Source organism: Notolepis coatsorum, assembly GCF_963971535.1.
Source record: "Notolepis coatsorum genome assembly, chromosome: 12".
NCBI classification, from domain to species: Eukaryota; Metazoa; Chordata; class Actinopteri; order Aulopiformes; family Paralepididae; genus Notolepis; species Notolepis coatsorum.
In genome coordinates this window covers 71,660,521-71,681,490 of record NC_140176.1, presented here as the reverse complement: position 1 = coordinate 71,681,490, position 20,970 = coordinate 71,660,521, and the positions used below count along the sequence as shown (strand labels likewise).

Genomic DNA, 20,970 nt, shown 5'->3' with positions numbered 1-20,970 from the left:
TTTACATTGGAGGTGGTTGGGGGGGGGGGGGGGGGGCACACTGTATAAACAAGTAACACTGTACATTGAGGGGGGGGGGGAGGAGACACTGTACAAACAAACACAATTGTACATTGAACTATTGACAAAACCATACTAGGTAAATGACTGTACATTGGAGGGGGTTGGGTTAGGATATTTACAGGGGCCAGTGTTGAATTGCAGTCTCCCGTAGGTGTCCCTTGAGAGAGGTTTTGAAAGTGGGTAGTGATCCACATTCCTTTACAGCTTTGGGTAGGGCGTTCCACATTGATGTGGCATAATTGCGAAACGTGTTTAGTCCCTTATTTGAGCCGAATCTGGGTGTCGTCTGAGTGTCGAATCTGAGTGTTGTCTGCATAACAGTGAAAACGCAGGCCATGTTGGCGGAGAATCAGACCAAGTGGAAGGATGTAGAGGATGAAGAGCAGGGGACCAAGTACTGAGCCTATGATGGGAATAGTGTTCCCCTACATTACCAGTGAGAGCACCCGGTGCCGTTTATGAATACGTGCTATCTGAATAATCTGAAGTACAACTTGTAACTGATAAACTGACCAGGCTTCATATAAAGTAGACAGAATTGGGAGCACTGTGTGCGTGTCTGTTTCTGCCATATATGCTTTTTTTTATCCACTTTTTCTCCCATTTTTCTATATTCTCTCCCATCCCAATTTCGTATCATCCAATTCAACCCTCCCCTGTCATGAACGTTGCTTCTTGCCTCCCACAAGCCGGCTGCAATGTGGACTAAGTCATACATAGCACAAGTCCCCTCCGGTACTTGAGGTAACAGCAGTCGCATCTTTTCACCTGCGCAGCTCGATCTCTCAGTGGCGAGGAGTAACGCGTGGGAGGCTCACGCTGCCCCCGACACTTCCTGATTCTACTGCGCAGGCGCACCAACCGACCTGTAGGAGTCGCTGTCCACAACGCCCGATCCCCACCCATCAGTTTCCCACCCCCTAATACGGCCAATGTGTATTAGTACGGACGACCAGCTAAACTGAAAGCAATGTGGAGCGCTGGGATCGAACAGGCGATCCCAGCGTCTCTGCATTCGTGGCGAGCGCCTTGCCCACTATGCCACGTAGCCGCCCATTTCTTCCATATATGCTAACCTAACCCCTGGGTAAATACTTGTGACTGGTATAACTATTTAACCCTTCCACCCCATTCGCAGCACATTAATTAAAGGGTCTATACAGGTGGTCAAGGAAGGGTACTGCTTAAAGGGAAGCCCAATAACACTATTGAACTGACAGTCACCGGGTGTGGGAGGGCTGTCGGAGGTACTGGGGGAAGTGAGAGTGTGTGGGGACTGGGAGCTACTGCTGACCGCCTTGGAAGGCGAGGGAGACCAGAGTACCATCCCCCAGGTTAGTAAATCCTGGGCCCCATCCACTCCTGCTGCACGCCCTCCAGAACGACGTTCCGGGCCAAAGACGGGGGTACATATAGATCCAATTCTATAGTATCCTGCTACCAGGTGGCTGTGTACTACTACTCTCATAAGCAGGGATAATCCACCCTTCTACATATGCATATATTTCTAATATATTATTTAATAATAATTATTAAACTGGCATTATCCATAATATTGCATACCTAAAGTGTGCCACGCAGAGCCTCACAGACCTGCGCCTGACTAGTGGCAGTGTGGCATCTTGAACAGGTCGGTGGATTACGCGTGAGCCCGGAATGGATGAAGGAAGTGACATGAGTCGACAGCTGACCCAAGTATTTTTTTTGATCATGTATGTATACTGATATAGATTATAATTATGATTGTATAAATTAAGATTTTAGAAAAACAAAACTTCCTTTTACATGTTTTTCTACAGGCGATTCAATTACATTTTGGGAAAGAGTTTCGTCATGATGGTTATCTCAGCCAGGGTTATCTTAGACATGGTTATCTCAGCCAGGGTTATCTTAGACATGGTTATCTCAGCCAGGGTTATCTCAGCCATGGTTATCTCAGCCATGGTTATCTTAGACATGGTGTTAAAGTTAGATGTTATGTATGATTGCAAGTAACTGTCTAACTGTGTCTAACTGTTTCCACAAGAGGGCGCTATAGGCGGAGCTGCTAATGCTGCCGCCAGGTAATGGGTATAAAAGGAGTTGTTAACTCCCCCTCTGTCTCTTCCACCGTCGCTCTCACAAGAGAAGGACTCTCATGTACTGCTGTGTACCAATTAAGCATTACATCACGCGCAGGAGTGGTTTGTGACCAATAAACCATGCCTAGGGGTGGTCGTTAGACCCCCCTAGGCATGGTTTATTGGTCACAAATCACGACTACAAGTGGTGTAAAGCTTTTATACAACTGCCAGATTCATCCAACCTTATTTCTATACAATAAACACACATTAATCGAAGATTTATTGAAAAAACCATCCGCCAGAAAAAGTAGTTCCCACAACTACAAAAAAGACAAGTTGCCTCCATGTGGAAGCAGCTTGAAGTGCATCCAACCAAACTAACACATCCAACTGTGTATTATTGGAATGATTGAGAGAAGTTGCCTCATGTGGAAGCAGCTTGAAGTGCATCCAACCAACTAACACATCCAACTGTGTATTATTGGATTGATTGATTGAAAATTTTATTACCAGATGCAGAATGGGTACAATACAGTACGGCTCAATACACACAATTGTTAAGGGAATGCAGACCTACTTTCCATAGAACTTCATTCTTAGATGCTTCTATATAAAGTAGGTAAAACAAATTAAAACGTTTTCTTTGCCCTATAGGAAAAAAACATTTTCTTCGCCCTATTTTTTTATTTATTTCTTTTAGCCTAAACTTAACCAGTTGGAAACCAGGGGTACAGTAATAAAATTAGCAATCAACTAATCAATCAATTCAATAGACCATGCTCACTTAAAACAGCGCTGCTTCTCTCTCAGTCTGACTCCCCCGCTGTTGCAGACAGGAGTGTGTGTGTGTGTGTGTGTGTGTGTGTGTGTGTGTGTGTGTGTGTGTGTGTGTCACAGTGTGTGTGCGTGTGTGTGTGTGTGTGTGTGTGTGTGTGTGTATGTGTGTGTGTGTGTTTGTGGGTACGCCAGCGTCGGACAGTGTGAGAGTGAACGCTGCAGTCAGTGGGAAGGAAGTAGACATTTAAATCAATCAATTAATCAATCAATCAATCCGCGATTTTTCTTTTGTTCTAGATTGACTCAAGACCCATCAATTACATCATCCAACATTGTTTAAAGGACTAACACATTCCCCTTGACAGAATCGCTTCATATTTAGTCGTTATGGTGCTATCAACATATCCATTTGTTGTCCGCGATCTTGTTTTCTCCCGGAGTGAGCCGGGGAGTGATATGTGATTCGGTTGTGGGCGGGTCCTGAGCCCAGGACCGTGGATTGTTGCCAATAAAGACGTGTAAATGGCCAATCAGAATCGAGAAATTTGCATGCCGTTGTATAATGTGAAATAAACCACGCCGTTTAATGGCTAAGGAGAGAAACCATGTCTCATGAACATATTATTGTCGCCCCATAGCTGACTCTGTCAACAGGTTATGGGCCCAGATCACGCAGGGGCGAAATAATAAAGGGTAGCAAGTTTAGCTGAAGTATAGGCTAGGTTAGCACCGGGAGCACCGCGTGGCTAAAGGCTAGGCCAACAAGAGCTAAAGCTACGCCTACCATCAACAAGAGGATGGCGACAAAAGGAAAGAGCAAATGGCCCTCGTTCAACGGAAGAGCAGAGGACTATGAGCTCTGGGAAGAGCGCATGTTGTGCTGCATGCACGGTGTGGGACTGAAGATGACGATCTTGACGGCCCCCACGGGACCACTAACGGCGGAAGCGCAAGCCCTGGACAACAAGCATAATGCAGATGCATACTGTGAGTTAGCACCACTGCTAGACGACACAAGCTTGGGGCTGATATTCCGCGACACTAAGGACAAAGGCAGAGAAAACCTGAAAGTGTTGAGAGAACATTATATCGGACAAGGAAGACCCCGAATCGTATCCCTCTACATCACACTAACAGCACTGAAGAAGGGGCACACAGAGACTGTGACCGAATACGTCATCAGAGCTGAGCAGATCATTACGGCGCTGAAGAGTGCAGGAGAAGCACCAAGCGATGGACTAATGATGGCGATGGTGATGAGAGGACTACCGGAGCTGTACAAACCGTTCACACTACTGGTAACACATGGTTCAGCGGACATGACGCTTGGAGAGTTCAAGGCCAAGTTGCGACATTTTGAGGCCTCAGAAGATACCCACCCAGCCGCCGCGGAGGCAGGAGAGAGGGTGCTGAAGGCCCGAGCGACGCAGAGACAGAAGACCAGGCCCACGACGGAGCTGGCGTGTTGGCGATGCGGAGAAAAAGGCGGGCGCAGACAGCGTACGTCACCCGGCCAACGCAGCTGCAGCAGGCCCAAAGGAAGGGACTGATCGTGGACACAGGTGCGTCGTCCCACGTCATCAACGACAGGAATCGATTCAAGAACTTTGACAACACCTTCGACCCGGAGAGACACAGCATGGAGCTGGCAGACGGGAAGCGCACCTACGGGTTGGCGCAAAGGAGAGGAGACGCACAGGTATGCCTCATAGACAGTGAGGGGCGCCGGTGTACAGTGACGTTAAAGAACTATTCTCTGTAAAATCTGCTACTGCGAACGGTGCCAAAGTGTTCTTCAATGAAGGTAAACATTTTCTTGTAGAGCCTGACGGTACGCGATTTAACAAAGGTGTACAAGAGAATGTATTATCTACAAACAGTGTAATGACAGGCGGCTACGTGGCGTAGTGGGCAAGGCGCTCGCCACGAAATGCTGGAGACGCTGGGCTCGTCAGTTCGAGCCCAGCGCTCCACATTTGCTTTCAGTTTAGCTGGTCGTCCGTACTAATACACATTGGCCGTATTAGGGGGTGGGAAACTGATGGGTGGGGATCGGGCGTTGTGGACAGCGACTCCTACAGGTCGGTTGGTGCGCCTGCGCAGTAGAATCAGGAAGTGTCGGGGGCAGCGTGAGCCTCCCACGCGTTACTCCTCGCCACTGAGAGATCGAGCTGCGCAGGTGAAAAGATGCGACTGCTGTTACCTCAAGTACCGGAGGGGACTTGTGCTATGTATGACTTAGTCCACATTGCAGCCGGCTTGTGGGAGGCAAGAAACAGCGTCCGTGACAGGGGAGGGTTGAATTGGATGATACGAAATTGGGATGGGAGAAAATATAGAAAATGGGAGAAAAAGTGGATAAAAAAAAAAAAACAGTGTAATGACAACGACAAGTGTAATAATAACGATATGTGTAATGTGTCAGTCACGATATTCAGACATGGCATGAGATTATGGGTCATTGTAATTACGAGGATTTACTGAAACTGCAAGCAGTGACAGAAGGCATGCACATTGAAGGTGAAAAGCGTAGACCTGACAAAGAATGTGTAGTGTGCATAAAGGGGAAGTTCACTCAATCGAGAAACAGAAATCCCACAGAAAAAGTAAAGGTACCACTTGCGCTAGTTAACACAGATCTAGCTGGTCCAGTAAGCAACGAGTCCATAGGAGGCTTTAAATATGTACAGTCTTTTACAGATGTGTGTACAGGGGCAGTGTTTGTTTACTTTCTCAAAGCAAAGAGTGACACACTCCAGGCCACGGAGAAATTCCTGGCAGACGTAGCCCCTTATGGTAACATAAGATGCTTGAGGTCCGACAACGGAACCGAGTTCACAAATAGAGAGTTCCAATCACTGTTGAGAAGGAACAAGATAAGACACGAGACGTCATGTCCATACTCCCCACACCAGAACGGAGTGGCAGAGAGGGAAGGACGTACTCTTTTCGAAATGGCTAGGTGTAAGCTAATAGCTGGTAACCTACCTAAGAGCCTATGGCATTATGCGGTACAAGAAGCCGCTTACACCAGAAACAGGTGCTTTATAAGCACACGGGCACCACCCCGTATACAGCACTGACAGGAAAGAAGTGTAATCTAGCTAGAATGCACCAATTTGGATCAGTGTGTTATGCTTACCAGCAGGACAGAGGAATGCTCGAGTCCAGATGTGAAAAAGGACTCTTTGTAGGGCACAACAAAGGAAGCCCCGCTTTCCTAGTCTATTATCCCGGTAAAGGGAAAGTGCAGGATAGTCAAATTTATCACAAAGACAACATGTGAGAACGAGACACAGACAGAGGAGCCAGAGCTGGACTCCAGAGTAAGGTGTGAAGAAACAGAGACACCTCAGCCTAGTGTACTTAGCACGGTTGTGCAGACAGACAGTCAGCAACCCCCAGAGGACGATGACAAGGAGCACCCGAGGGTGACGTCACGTGCCCCAAGCAGTGGGAGGTATCCCTCACGGGAACACAAACCCCCAAAGTATCTGACAGACTATGCCCGGAGAGAAAGTGACGAGGATGACAGTACACTTACCAGCATTGATTACTGCTACAGAGTAGTAAGTGGAGTACCTCAGACCTTTAAAGAGGCCATAGTGTCCCCTGAATCAAGTAAATGAGAGAGAGCAATGGATGAGGAGATGAGGTCCCTAGAGGACAACCACACCTTTACTCTAACCAAGTTACCAGAGGGCAGACAGACAGTGGGAGGGAAATGGGTGTACTCAATCAAGGAGGGTATTGAAGGCCACGACAAGTACAAAGCCATGTTTGTAGCTAAAGGTTACAGTCAGAGGGAGGGGATAGACTACGGTGAGACCTTCTCCCCCACAGCCAATCTGACCAGTGTAAGGGTAGTTATGCAGAAAGCGGCTGAGGACAGTTTGATTTTACACCAGATGGATGTGAAGACAGCCTACCTGCACGCACCCATAGATAGGGAGATATACATGGAACAACCTGAAGGTTACGAGAAGAAAGGAGAGAAGCTAAAGAAAAATCCATTTACGGCCTGAAACAGTCTGGGCGAAATTGGAACGAGATGCTTCATACATGTCTCATTGACGATCACTTCCTACAGAACCCAGTAGACCCCTGTGTTTACTCAAGGGAGTCAAAAGAGTCAGGAAAAGTGATAATCGTCATTTGGGTGGATGATTTGATCATCGCAGCAGACAACACTAGAAACCTAGAACAGGTGAAAGGTATGCTCCACCAGATTCAAAATGAAAGACCTTGGCAGGTTAAAACATTTTCTAGGCATGGACTTCGAACAGTCTGCCAGTTGTGTAAAAATATCCCAGAAGAGATATGTGGAAAAGATCCTGAAACGTTTTGACATGCAAGAATGTAGAACAAGGGAAACACCATGTGATCAAAAATTAGAATACCAAGAGGATGCTCAGAAATGGACAGATGTAAAAATGTACAGAGAAGCTGTAGGTAGCCTCATTTATTTGACAACATGTACTCGCCCTGACCTATGTTTTGTAGTGAGTAAATTGTCACAGCATTTTGCTGACTCCACAGAGGAGCACTGGATTACAGCAAAACATGTTTTTCGTTATCTCAAAGGTACAGCAGCTAAACAGCTTTGTTTCAGAAAGAGCAGCGAGGGCTTAGGGCTTAAAGCCTACAGTGATGCAGACTGGGCGGCAGACACCACAGACAGAAGAAGTACCACAGGGTATTGTGTGAGTTTGAACACAAACAGCTCACTGGTTTCGTGGAAAACAAAGAAGCAGCCCACAGTGGCACTATCAACTTGTGAAGCCGAATACATGGCTCTAGCTATGACAATACAGGAATGTATTTATCTATAACTGCTCGAAGGAATGGATACCTATGTATATAAGAAAACTGTTGTTTATGAAAATAACAATTGCGAGAAACCCTGTGTGCCGACAGAGGTGTAAACATGTGGATATAAAATATCATTTCATCAGATCTGTCATCAGGGAAGAAAGAATGACACTGATTTATTGTCCAACAGACGACATGGTAGCAGACACTATGACGAAGCCTGTTTCCAAACTGAAATTGAGAAGATTTGCAGAGGTCATGTTTGGTGTGTTAATATTGACTGTTATGTAGTATTGACTGCCATATCCTTTTTGATGCTCTGAACTGTATTATTTTCTTTGTAAATTGTTTTTGAAGGAGTCATACAGTATACTAGACAACCATAAGTGGGAGTGTTAAAGTTAGATGTTATGTATGATTGCAAGTAACTGTCTAACTGTGTCTAACTGTTTCCACAAGAGGGCGCTATAGGCGGAGCTGCTAATGCTGCCGCCAGGTAATGGGTATACAAGGAGTTGTTAACTCCCCCTCTGACACAGTAAAATCTTCCGCCAGCTGCATGTAGGCGTCGCCGGTAGACTTGTGGGAGCTCGGTAGGCTCACCACAACCTTCACAACCACTTTGATGTTCGAGTATAAATTAGGCATTAAATCATCAGTTTGGGTCAGTGGACAAAGATTATTGAAATATAATAAATGTTCCTCCATTAGAGATATCAAACATGCATCCGTCACAAATGTAGCAAATCAAGTAACTTTGCTTTAATTTCTGGCATATTACACATGGTTCTTGCCTTGGTACCAGATGTTCATATTGGGAAAACTTTCTGATCCCAATACGCTATTTTAGCCTGGTATTTTACCCCACATGGAATGCACCCGATTGGATAAATTACATGCTGGTGCTCTAGTGACATCTAGTGGCTGAATGTTATCTACAGATCCGTGGAAACCCTGTATTAGGACAAATTGAAAGCTATTCGACAACAAATAATTTGATATAAATTACTTTTAGCCATCTGTAGCACCAGATATAATTCTCACACTTAAAAAATAGTATAGTATAACCTGAGACTGTATAAAATAGCAATGTACAGAAAGACACAGTGCCTCATCCGTAGCTAACAGTGTATGCACTACCACAGGACCTAGCATGTCCTCCATGCTCTGTAAATAACTTATGTACAAATACCGATATGCCCTACTATGTTACTGTTTATTGCACAATGTTGTTTTATTGGATTCTATATGTTGTTACTACTGTATTGCACATCGTTGCGGGCAAGACCACCCGCATTTCATTGTATACTTGTATGCCGTGACAAATAAAACTCTTGACTTGATCCAATAATCAACAAAAGGACTCCACCACCAAATAAATGATTGGGGATTCAACCTCATTTCAACTTATTGTATGTGTACAATGTAGGCCTACATTATGTAGCTTAGCAAACCTCTTACCTCCGTTTTCATAATTTACTTAATAAGTATACAAAACTGTAATGTATTGGTACTGTGGGGTACTAATGTTTCCCCCTCAGTGATTTTAATTGAATTCTAATCTTGGGTATTTTTCTTTATTATTCTGTATGCTATTCTATTATATCTGTGAAAGGCCAATGCCAGCCAAGTGCTCTGATATCTCTAAGGCTTCAGTAGCAGTGGAGTATAAGGCCATTTATATTCACAGTTACATACAGGTGACATAAATGATGCAGGTCACAAAAGGCAGAGGGAAGATGAACCTGTGCTTGAGAAGAGAGCATTTCAAACATGTAGCTGCCACTCCATTGGCATCCAATATACTCTGCTGCCGATTCACATTTCAAATTACGCTGTTCATATCAGGCACTCAGGCAGTTTACGACATTTCAACAGCATAATAGCCCTTTAAAACAAAAACACAAAAACCACCAGGTTCACCTTGGAAACTTTTATTTAAACACAAATAGAAACAAAACTGAAAAGTGCAGAAAGTGTAAATGTTTCAAGTATTCTGCCAGTTTCTTTTTTAAACCAGCTTTTACAAAGTTTGACAAAATATATTTGGATAAAATATATCCATCTTCACTAAGGCCACCATTGTAAATACAAATTTGTTCTTAATGACTTCCCTGGTGAAATAAATATAAGGCAATAAATACGTTTTTTAAAAATTTTGTTCAATAAAGCTCCTCTCTGGCAAATGCCTCCTAAAGACTTCAGATTCAATGGTATACAATACAATGGCATTTTTACTTTGTAAAAGTGCCAAACCTCTGTCAATTGACAATCAAATTGCCAACAGGCTCATACAAGATGAGGTACTCAAAAAACTGAGCGCCCTCCAACCGAACAAGGCCACTGGCCATGACAACATCCCCTCCAAATTCCTCAGAGACTCAGCAGCCGCCATCACCCCAGTCATCACACATAATAAACCTCTCCATAAAACAGGGACACGTCCCCAAGGACTTCAAAATTGCGAGAGTAACACCCCTGCACAAAAAGGGCAGCAAATTAGACCCAGGCAACTACCGCCCTGTTTCTATCCTTACATCCATCTCGAAAGTCATGGAAAAAATAGTATACGAACAGGTCGAAAAGTACCTTGTGGAAAAAAATCTAATCTACAAATTCCAATCTGGCTTCAGAACATCCCACTCCACTGACACATGTCTTCTCTATTTGAATGACCACATCAAGCAAGAGGTGGACGCGGGCAAATACTGCGGCATGGTCATGCTGGACCTACAAAAGGCCTTCGACACAGTCAATCACACCATTCTGATTGACCAGCTAAAAGCAATTGGTTTTGATAGTTTATCAGTGAGCTGGATACAATCCTACCTGGAGGGGAGAGAACAGATGGTGGAGGTAAACGGTACCCTATCCCTCCCCCCCCCCTCACAGTGAACTGTGGTGTTCCACAAGGAAGCATACTAGGACCGCTACTGTTCCTAATTTATGCAAATGACATGTCGTCAGCTTGTGACTGCAACTTGTTCCTGTTTGCGGACGACTCAGCCCTGCTGGTCTCTGACAAGAACAAGTTACAGGTTGAAAAAACCCTCAGCTCGGAACTAGGCAAAATCTGCATATGGCTCGCAGACAACAAACCATCATTACACATGGGCAAAACAGAGTCCATTCTCTTCGGTTCAAATAACAAATTCAGCAAGAATGACGGCTTCTCAGTTACAGTGGGTGACAATATTGTCACAAGGAAAGATGAAATTACCTACCTGGGTTCCATCCTAGAGGCTAATCTTTCCTGTGACAAAATGGCATCCAATGTAATAAAAAAAGTCAACCAACGAACTCGATTCTTGTACCGGATCTCCTCTCTGGTAAACAAGAATACTACGACTATGCTTGCACCTCATGGTACCAAAGCACCTCAAAGGCACTAAAAACCAAATTACAAACATCTCAAAACAAACTAGTCAGACTACTGCTTGACCTGACTCCTAGAACCCACCTCACCCCTGCCCACTTTGCCAACATAGGATGGCTTAGAGTAGACGACAGAGTACAGCAACTTGCAATGGGCCTAGTCTACAAGATACACTACACGACCAAGGTACCCATGTACATGTCAAAATACTTCCCAAAGGTCAGTGAATACCACGATCACAACACCAGAGGGAGCTCCACAAATCATGTGAAACCCAGATTCGGCTCAAACAAGGGACTAAACACGTTTCGCAATTATGCCACATCAATGTGGAACGCCCTACCCAAAGCTGTAAAGGAATGTGAATCACTACCCACTTTCAAAAACACTCTCAAAGAACACCTACGGGAGACTGCAATTCGAAACTGGCCCCTACAAATGTCCTAACCCAGTTGTACAGTAAAGACCAAGTATGGCTTTGTCAGTATTCCAATGTACAGTGTCCCCCCCCCTACCTCCTCCAATGTACAGTTGCTATGTCAAATGTATGTCAGTATTCCAATGTACAGTGTCCCCCCCTACCCAACCCCCCCACCTCCAATGTATAGCCCCACCCAACCCCACCTCCTCCAATGTACAGTTTCTATGTCAAATGTATATACACTTTTTCTGGATGTTTTGTATCACAAACAGTACTGTATTTGCAAATCTGGTATGTCATAAATGTAGCAGTACTGTCTATCTGTATGTCGTGTGTGTCATATGATGAATTGAAAATGGGGGACCCTGATGTAAACAAGACGAAAGTCTTTCTCTGATCTGCATCCCCTTAACAATTGTATGTATTGAGCTGTACTGTACCCATTCTGCAATCTGTTAATAAACTTTTCAATCAATCAATTCACAAAGAAATGTCAAGTTTTTATTTCAACTGGATTATTATTATTTATTTATTTCTACTATTAATTAGCTACAGCTCTATTGTCAGATGCCTCATACAACCTCTGGGTTATAAGAAAGTGTCTAGTGTTTTCCTAGTGACCGTCCGTCCGGTGGGCTACTTGTCTCTAGGGCGTCGTCACATTTTAAGGCTTATAGAAAATCCAGTAAAAAAAAAAGAAGAAAACTGAACAGAACTGAAATCTTAATGTTTTAAAGTGCAAACTATTTGGCACAACCTACTGCCTTGAAACGAGGCTTTGCATAGTAATTATAATATGCAAACAAACATCAAAATAAAACCCTTAAGAAAGGACTTAAGTCCAAAAGAAAAGCATCAATGTGAGGTAACTCGTCAAGCAGCATAAGCACTACAATACAGATGAAACGTGAAGGTTTTGTCTGAATGCTGAGATTATGCAGGAACTGTAGCGGTGGCAGCTCCAGTCCACGTTTCACTCCAGTTGGAGATCTTCAGTGTCGTCGAGTTTTAAAATGGTCCTGTCTGAAAGAAAACGATATGATGAGGAAACAATCAACGGTATAGTTTAACCTCTCAAACCCTGCCCTCTTCTTGATCATCCAATCACAATAATTTCTTTATTTCAGATCGCCATTAGTCACTCCCTCAGCAGCGACTATTCTTCCTGGGGTCTGAATACAAACATATACAAATCAAACAAGAATAATCAATAAAACATAAAATAAAACAAATAAAACACCAATAAAACATACAAACAAATATAGAATAACAAATATACAAACGTATAGAACAAATCAAATATCAATAAAACAACAAACGGAAACATCTCAGAGAAGACTAAAACTTGTTCAAAAACAGCTCGACATTCCATATACTAATATTCCTCATAACCATTAGACAAAGACATTCCAAATGAATACATAACCCAACACAATTCATTCATCAGACAAATTAGACTTAACCAAAATCAATCTCTTTCTGCATTACAGCTTTTCTTAGTCTCTTCTTGAATCCAACTTTACTGGTAATTGAAACTAAATATTGTGGAAGTCTATTCCAGTAGGACATTGCCCTGTACATTACAGTCTTCTTTAACACATCCGGGGCCATTCACGTATATATACGTGATTGGGAGCCAGCGCTTAACGGCCAATCACGTATATATACGTTTTTAACTTATTTATTTTATTCGCTATTGCCATTCATAATTCATCGAGGCACCTTGTGCATGCTGTTCTGAGTGTGTCTGCGATTGCAGACGGTCAATACCGCCCCCTAACGCATTGTGGCCGCTATTGCACTCCATTAGAAACCATGCATCTTTTTTCTGGGCCGAGCTGAGCCGTGTGGGCGGGGTTTAAATACTCCGGTGAGGTAACCTGTTACAACGATACATCTACGAGGCTGGTCTAAACCACATTTCATTCTTGCATGAGGAAGGATAATAACGATAATCTAGCGTTGATTTCAGGATGATTAGATAATCAGGCGAAAAATTACAACGTGATAAGTGGATTTCACTAAAACGCTATTATCGCGTCTTTTCCTGGGATTACTCAAGCACCCAAACTATACTCATATTAAAAACGGTATAAAACGGAAATGTACGGCTGAAAAAACAATCTGTTTTGTGCATGTTGACTGGAAGCAACTCACTGACAATCGACGGGGGTGTATTAGATCCATAGCTATAATATTTCATATATTTTAAGCACTCGCAAGTGAACAAAGCGCCCCATTGAACAAAACGCTGACGTTCTACCCAGAAGGTAAACAGCGACCCCTGGCCGTGAATGTGTTAAGGCTTCAGTTCTGGGTTTCGGCAGGGCGAACCGACCTCTCGAGGCTCGTCTAGTGCCATAGTTGAGCATCACTAGTAAGCAACAGCTGCGAAAAAAGGCCTACAGGTTTATGTAAAGTATAAATATTTCTCATAAACAATATCAGACTACACACTAGTCTTTCATTGACTCTCATCCATGACAGTTCCTTATGCATTTTTTCAACACTTTCTAATTGAGCTATGCAATGCAAGTCTTGCAGCTCTATTTTGAGTATACTGTATTTTATTTAAGTCTGGTTTAGATGCATTTTACCAGATTGCTGGACAGTAGTCCAGATGTGACAAAACTAGCGATTGTATGACTTGCTTGGTAGCTGTGTCATTTAAAAAATAGGCATTCCATTAATAATTGAAACACTTCTGCTCATTTTGTTACAATATTGTTAACATGAGGGGCGGCTACGTGGTGCAGTGGGCAAGGCGCTCACCACGAATACTGGAGACGCTGGGTTCGCCTGTTCGAGCCCAGCGCTCCACATTGCTTTCAGTTTAGCTGGTCGTCCGTACTAATACACATTGGCAGTATTAGGGGGTGGGAAACTGATGGGTGGGGGATCGGGCGTTGTGGACAGCGACTCCTACAGGTCGGTTGGTGCGCCTGCGCAGTAGAATCAGGAAGCGATGGGGGCGGCGCCCCTCCAAAGCGCAGACCCCTGACGCTGAAAGATCGCGCCGCGCAGGTGAAAAGATGCGACTGCTGTTACCTCGAGTATCGGAGGGGACTCGTGCTATGTATGACTTAGTCCACATTGCAGCCGGCTTGTGGGAGGCAAGAAACAGCGTTCGAGACAGGGGAGGGTTGAATTGGATGATACGAAATTGGGATGGGAGAAAAATAGAAAATGGGAGAAAAAGTGGATAAAAAAAAATATTGTTAACATGAGTTGACCAAGAGTGTTTCATCTATTATGTCATTTTTCGCCTGATTATCGAATCTTCCTTAAATCTCCCCCCTCCTGCCACCAACGGCACACAGCCACAGCGTCGATCGGGGGAGAAATAAATATCAGATCAACGATCAAATTAATAGTGTTCTTACCTTGTATCTGATGTAATGAAAAAGAAATAATCCAATTATCTGATCGCCATTCCAAATACTGCTCGTGGAGGTCCGTACCACATTACCGACCATTAAGGCCTCTGCATGCTACAGAAACTTCAAAGCAACTGCAACACAACATCGACAAAGCAACAGTGTTTTAGACACTCTGCCTTTATGCTTCTGCAACATCGACGCGCAAAGTTAGTTTAACTAAAGTTAGTTTAGGTTCGTGTTAACGTTAGATAATGTACAAAATAAACGTATTTCCAGTGATTTTAGACGTCGCTCTTTTATTTTGAAATCCCCCGACCGGAAGTGTTATAGTATCCGTTGCTAGCAGCTTAACTTTCTGTGCTTTTCGAGCTAACGTTACCGTAACGTCATTAGTTTCCAATGGAGAGGACCTCGGCTCACATGCAGCTCAAACTACCTGTTGGAATAAATTAATTGATTGATGTTTAACTTGTCCCTGTGTGTGTCCAGTCATTTCGACTAGCAAACGTTGTATTTAATGTTACCTCAGGACGGATACCATTGTATTTACTTGGTTAGCTATGTAGCTAATGTGGATAGCATTTTGAATAGACCCAATGCTAGCTGGCTGGCTACAGCTTTATTTACTAAATTATGGAGGCTTTTTAATCGTCAAGGTAAGAGAGGATTTGTCATGATCAACTGAAGGCGTATGCTATGGAACAATATGTGCTTGGGTTTTCAGAAAAAGGCGAGCTATGTGACGCTAATTATTTAGCGTCAACGCTGGCTACAACAATGGAGGATGTTATTCTCTGCGGGACCAATATTATTCTATGACAGCCCCGCCCCCATTCGCTAACCAACCAATCACTGCTACGCAATATCAACGCAACGGTTGTTTAGGTTAGATTTGGGGGACATGTACGCAACGTCCAAGCAACACAGTCTACAAGACCCTCTAAAACAACCGCGCTGAAATCGCGCCGATGTTGTGTTGCAGTTGCTCTGAAGTTTCTGTAGCATGCAGAGGCCTTTACACAATGACGGGCGGGCGGGGTTACTGTTCAATGGCATCGTTGTTGAGGCCTACCTCGCCTGAGTATTTAAACCCCGCCCGCACGGCTCAGATTGTCCCAGAAAAGAAACTACACCATTCCCAGTGTAGTGCAATACCAGCTGGAAGGCGTAGGCGGCGGTATTTGACCTTTTGCGAGCTCAGACCCATTCCCAACGATAACATCAGGCTGGATGGATGAAAATTAATGGATATGGCTAATAAAAGAAATAACGATTAAAACCAGACTATACTCGCGATTCACGCTCAAGCGATGGCGAGTTAACCCGACTATCATCGTGACTGGCGCTGAATGAGTTAAGGGAGATTATTATTATTTCTTTTTATTCATTCATTTATTCAGAAGTCATTTTGAATTAGTTTAAATGCAATTCTTTCCATAAGTATACCTAAAACAGGTAAAATACTGATTGGCCTACTATTTGGTCCAGTGAATGATTATTTAAAAAATGTTGGTAGAGGAGTGACCTTAGCTACCTTCCATATTTGCGGATAAATTCCTTCCTTAACTCATTCAGCGCCAGCGATTACCCTCATCCCTGTAGTCAATGGGCCACGCTAAAAGAGGCATTTTCACTGTGCGTCACGATGTTTGCAGAGCTATATTTATATTCTATATTATAGCTATGGAGACAATACTATGGCTCATTTGACAAGTCACTATCTCTCGTCCAACATGTAAAACAAAATTAATTTTTTCATGTATACGTTTGCGTGTTATCCCGTGGTGAATATTGTATAGTTTCAGAGTGATCCAGGCTAATTCCTGGAAGCTGAGTTATGGAGCGCTATGTGCAGTCGTTCGCGTTTCTCGCCTGGACACACGATATTTCCAAATCAAAGGTATATAATGGGTATTATGTTTCATCATGAAGGCATCAAAGGGGGGGGGGGGGGGTCGTTTTGTGATGCTCTGATAGTCAGCAACAGCATACGTTTTGAATACTACATACGTTGATCGTTGCGATCGATGTGAAATCATTGTTGGATCAAAGTAGGATTGATGTCATATAGTCCTTACCTTTGACAGGAGGTATTGCAAAAAGAATATTCCAATTGTCTGATCGCGATTTCCAGTATTGATGTCCATCGGGTCCCTGACATGAAATAGCACAAAATATGCATCAAGTGTGCCGAACGCGTTCTAAGGTGCTCGGATGAAGTGTTTCACTTGCCTGGGTCCAAATTCTCCGCCCGGACCATATAAAGTGTAACACACAGTGTGAAATAAGGTTTCAAAGGGTAGGCGATACTGCCACCTAGCAGGATTCGTCCGGCAAATGAGTTCCAATGATAACACCGAGGTCCGTGAGAGTGTATAGAATATTAAAGTCGAAAAAAAAGAAGAACGGACCAAATAACGAGTATACTCGTTATTGGCACTCAAGCGATGGCGGGCAATAACAAGTATACGTTATTGGCGCAGAAAGTGTTAAGACTCAAATTGAATATATTGTATTGTCACTTTAAGAGAGTCTCTCACTCCAGAGTTGAAGGGTCACGGGGGAGGAGATATAGGGGGAGTAGTAAGTGTGTGTAGTGGTGTTTGTTATTGAATAAAGTTGGAAGTAAGCTGAAGGAAACCTGTCACACCGATTATTGCATCGCCTTTTCCTTAGACTTCCACATTGGCGACTCTGATCGTTGAATTGAAATGAGTAACGAGGAAACCGGTGTTCGCCCCGCGGCTGCTGCAGTGACCGTCAAACTGTTTTGGCAACACGATCTGGACCCGTGGTTTTAGCACGTCGAGGCTCAATTTCACCTGCATGTTGTCACAGTGGACGACACCAAGTATTATCATGTCGTCGCTGCGTTAGATTCACAAACCACCCTCCACGTAATGGGATTGTTAAGAGACCCGCCGGCTGCCTGAAAATACGCCGCTCTCAAACAACAGCTGTTGCGGCTGTTTCAGCTGTCAGATACGGAGCAGGCCTGTTGTCGCTGAACGGTTTGGGTGACAGTAAACCGACGGAACTAATGGAGAACATGTTAGCGTTAATGCTGGGCTGCCGGCGGGGGAGATGACGGTAGCTGCTGTATCGGATCGCCGGAGGGAGAACAATGAACTGTTATTTCCATCGGCGTTATGGTGCCAAGGCCAGGCGTTGTGAGCAGCCTTGCTCATTTTCCGGCCAGGGAAACACCAGAGCCGGTGCTCATTAGCGGCTGCGAGTGCTGGCGATACAACGAGGCTGCTCTGCCACGTCTCATGATCGGTACCCTGTCCCGCACATCCAGGACTCTGTTCACCTGGCCAGGACCACCATCTTCTCTAAGGTGGATTTGGTGCGGGGCTACCACCAGGTGCCAGTCCATCCCCGAGACATGCCCAAGACCACCATTATTACCCCGTTCTGGCTTTTCGAATTTTTGAGGATGCCTTTTGGACTCAAGGGGGCAGTGCAGACCCTTCAGTGGTTAATGGACTCTGTACTGCGAGGTTTGTCATTTTTATTCGTTTAGTTAGATGACATCCTGGTGGCCAGCACATCTGCTGAAGAGCATCGTTTGCACCTCCGACAGCTGTTTGAGCGGCTGAACGAGCATGGCTGATTGTAAACCCGGCCAAGTGTCAGTTCGGTCGGCCAGACATAGATTTCCTGGGCCATCACATCTCATCGCAGGGAGCTGTGCCTCATTTGAGGGTGCTAAGGCTGCTCTCGCAAATGCTACCATGCTGGCACACCCATACCTGGCTGCTCCGATAGCCCTCACGACCGATGCCTCGGATTATGCTGTGGGGGTGGTGTGTGAACAGTGGATGGCCGGTGCCTGGCCTCTGGCCTTTTTCAGCAGGACGCTTCGTGACAACTTGAGGAAATACAGCACGTTCGACAGGGAGCTGCTGGCCCTTTTCCTCGACACGCGTCATTTTAGGTTCCTGTTGGAGGGCCGGGATTTCATCGCTTTCGTGGACCACAAGCCTCTGACCTTTGCCATGGCCAAGACCACGGAACCATGGTCAGCACGGCAGCAGCGCCAACTGTCCGCCATTTCTGAATTTTCCACAGACCTTCAGCATGTGGCGGGCAAGGACAACCTGGTGGCTGACTGCCTCTCCCGAGTATGAGTCAACACTGTGCACCTGGGTGTGGACTATGCAGCCATGGCAGCTGACCAGTGCACAGACATGGACATCCAGGCATTCAGGACGGCCGTGACAGAACTGAGACTGGAGGATGTGGCGTTCCAGGATGGTAAGGCCACTCCTCTGCGATGTCTCCACCGGCCGACCACACCCGATGGTCCCCACTGGCTGGCGCCGCCGGGTTTATGATACCATTCATGCCTTGTTGCACCCGGGGGTGAAGGCGTCGGTTAAGCTGGTGGGGGCCAAGTTCGTCTGGCCGGGCCTCAGGAAGGACGTCAAGGGGTGGGCAGCCTCTCAAATATTGGGGAAAAAAGGGCATGGTTCACAATCTAGGTCGTCCATGACTTCAAGCTCCTCTACTTCCCCTTCCCCTGTTAAGGCAGAAGCTGAAATGGCTGCTCTTCTTACGCGTCAAAGGTTGCATAAGCACAAACAAGATCTGGATCAGCAGGAGGAGGAAATAAGGAAGAGGAAAGAGCGATTTGAGCTTGAAGTGGAGATTCGCTATCTTTAATCTCTCAAAATGTTCAGTTGCTATTAGGGATGCACCGATATGAAAATTTGCCACCGATACCGATAGTTCAACTAACACAATCGGCCGATACCGATATTTGTGGCAAATTTTCTTTTTTGTAATATTTTTTTTTTGTAATAATATTATTGTAAATGTTTTTTTAATGAAACTACTATATATTTGTCTTACAAATTGTGCTCACCGATATGAACATAGGCCTCTTTACTTACTTAAAAAAAGGAAACATCAAGAAATAGCACCATCTCTCTCCCAGTATGTTCTGCAGGGCTGCAGCTAGATACTAGTTCTCCCAGCATGGTCTACCTGCTGGGCTGCAGCTAGATACTATTGTCTCAACCAATGAAATTTTGATTGACAGTCGATTCTGCCAATTACGTCACACACCGCTTGCACCCGCCTCTGCTGTTACCACCAATCGGCAAGCGCGTATACATTTTTTACTTCTGCTTTTGTCCGCCATTGATTTTGACGAGGTTTTCTAGAACAACAACACGGCGCGGCCGACGTTTAGCTTTTAGCTCCGCAGGATGACTTAAATGAGGCATAATGATTTTACTGCAACTAATGTTATAATAAAACAAAGCCTTTCTATACATGCGTCTGATTGAAAACGTTATTAACAGATTGCAGAATGGGTCAAACTCAGGGCTCTGTGAGCAACGGAAGGAACTGAGCTAGTATGAACGCTTGCTACGTTCGGGTAAATAATATGCTGATATTGAACGTGTAACACTAACTATATAACGTTAATGCCACAAAACGAATGCCTTGTTAATCATAAGTAATAACTTTGATGCAGTAGCTTGTGTGTGTGTGTGTGTGTGTGGGGGGGACTGGGGACGGCGTTGTGCAGGTCGCGAGTGAACTTTTTTTTGTCTTGACGCTACACAAATTGATGGATATTTATCGGCTACCGCCATCGGCACATTCGAGCTTATCGGCCGATTGCAGTCAACAAGGCACTTATCGGCCGATACAGATACCCGACCGATACATCGGTGCACCCCTAGTTGCTATCGCTATCAGCTCGATCTTTAATTTTTCAAAATGTTCAGTTGCTATTGCATGCAATCATCTGTGTTTCACTACACACATGAGTGCATGCTTACCAACTGTTAGTCTGCAACACTATCACCGACATCTAAGAAGGGAGATCCCCCCTTGAATGGCCCTTCTAAGGTTTCTCTCCTCCACACTGCCTGTGGAGCATTTTTTCCCTATTGTTAGGCTTTAGTGAGTTTTTCCTTACCTTCGCGTGGGGTATGTCTGGGAGTGCCTGCATTCTATTATTTATTTGCATTTATTTTAAATTTGTTGGACCTTATGGTGTTCTTGTTTTGTTCTTGACTTATTGTTATGTTTCTTCTTGACTTGTTTAAAGAAGACGTG

General features: G+C 44.5%; 1 protein-coding gene across 1 annotated transcript in view; it reads right to left on the bottom strand.

Moving 5' to 3' along the window:
- Positions 1–12,468: 12,468 nt before the first annotated feature.
- LOC311238152 (ATP-dependent RNA helicase DDX19B-like) overlaps positions 12,469–20,970 on the bottom strand; it is a 70,425-nt gene continuing 61,923 nt past the window's right edge. The window contains exon 12 of the mRNA XM_084326163.1: positions 12,469–12,535. Within this exon, the coding sequence (XP_084182289.1) occupies positions 12,486–12,535 (50 nt within the window). The 3' untranslated portion in view covers positions 12,469–12,485. The remainder of the gene's footprint in view (positions 12,536–20,970) is intronic.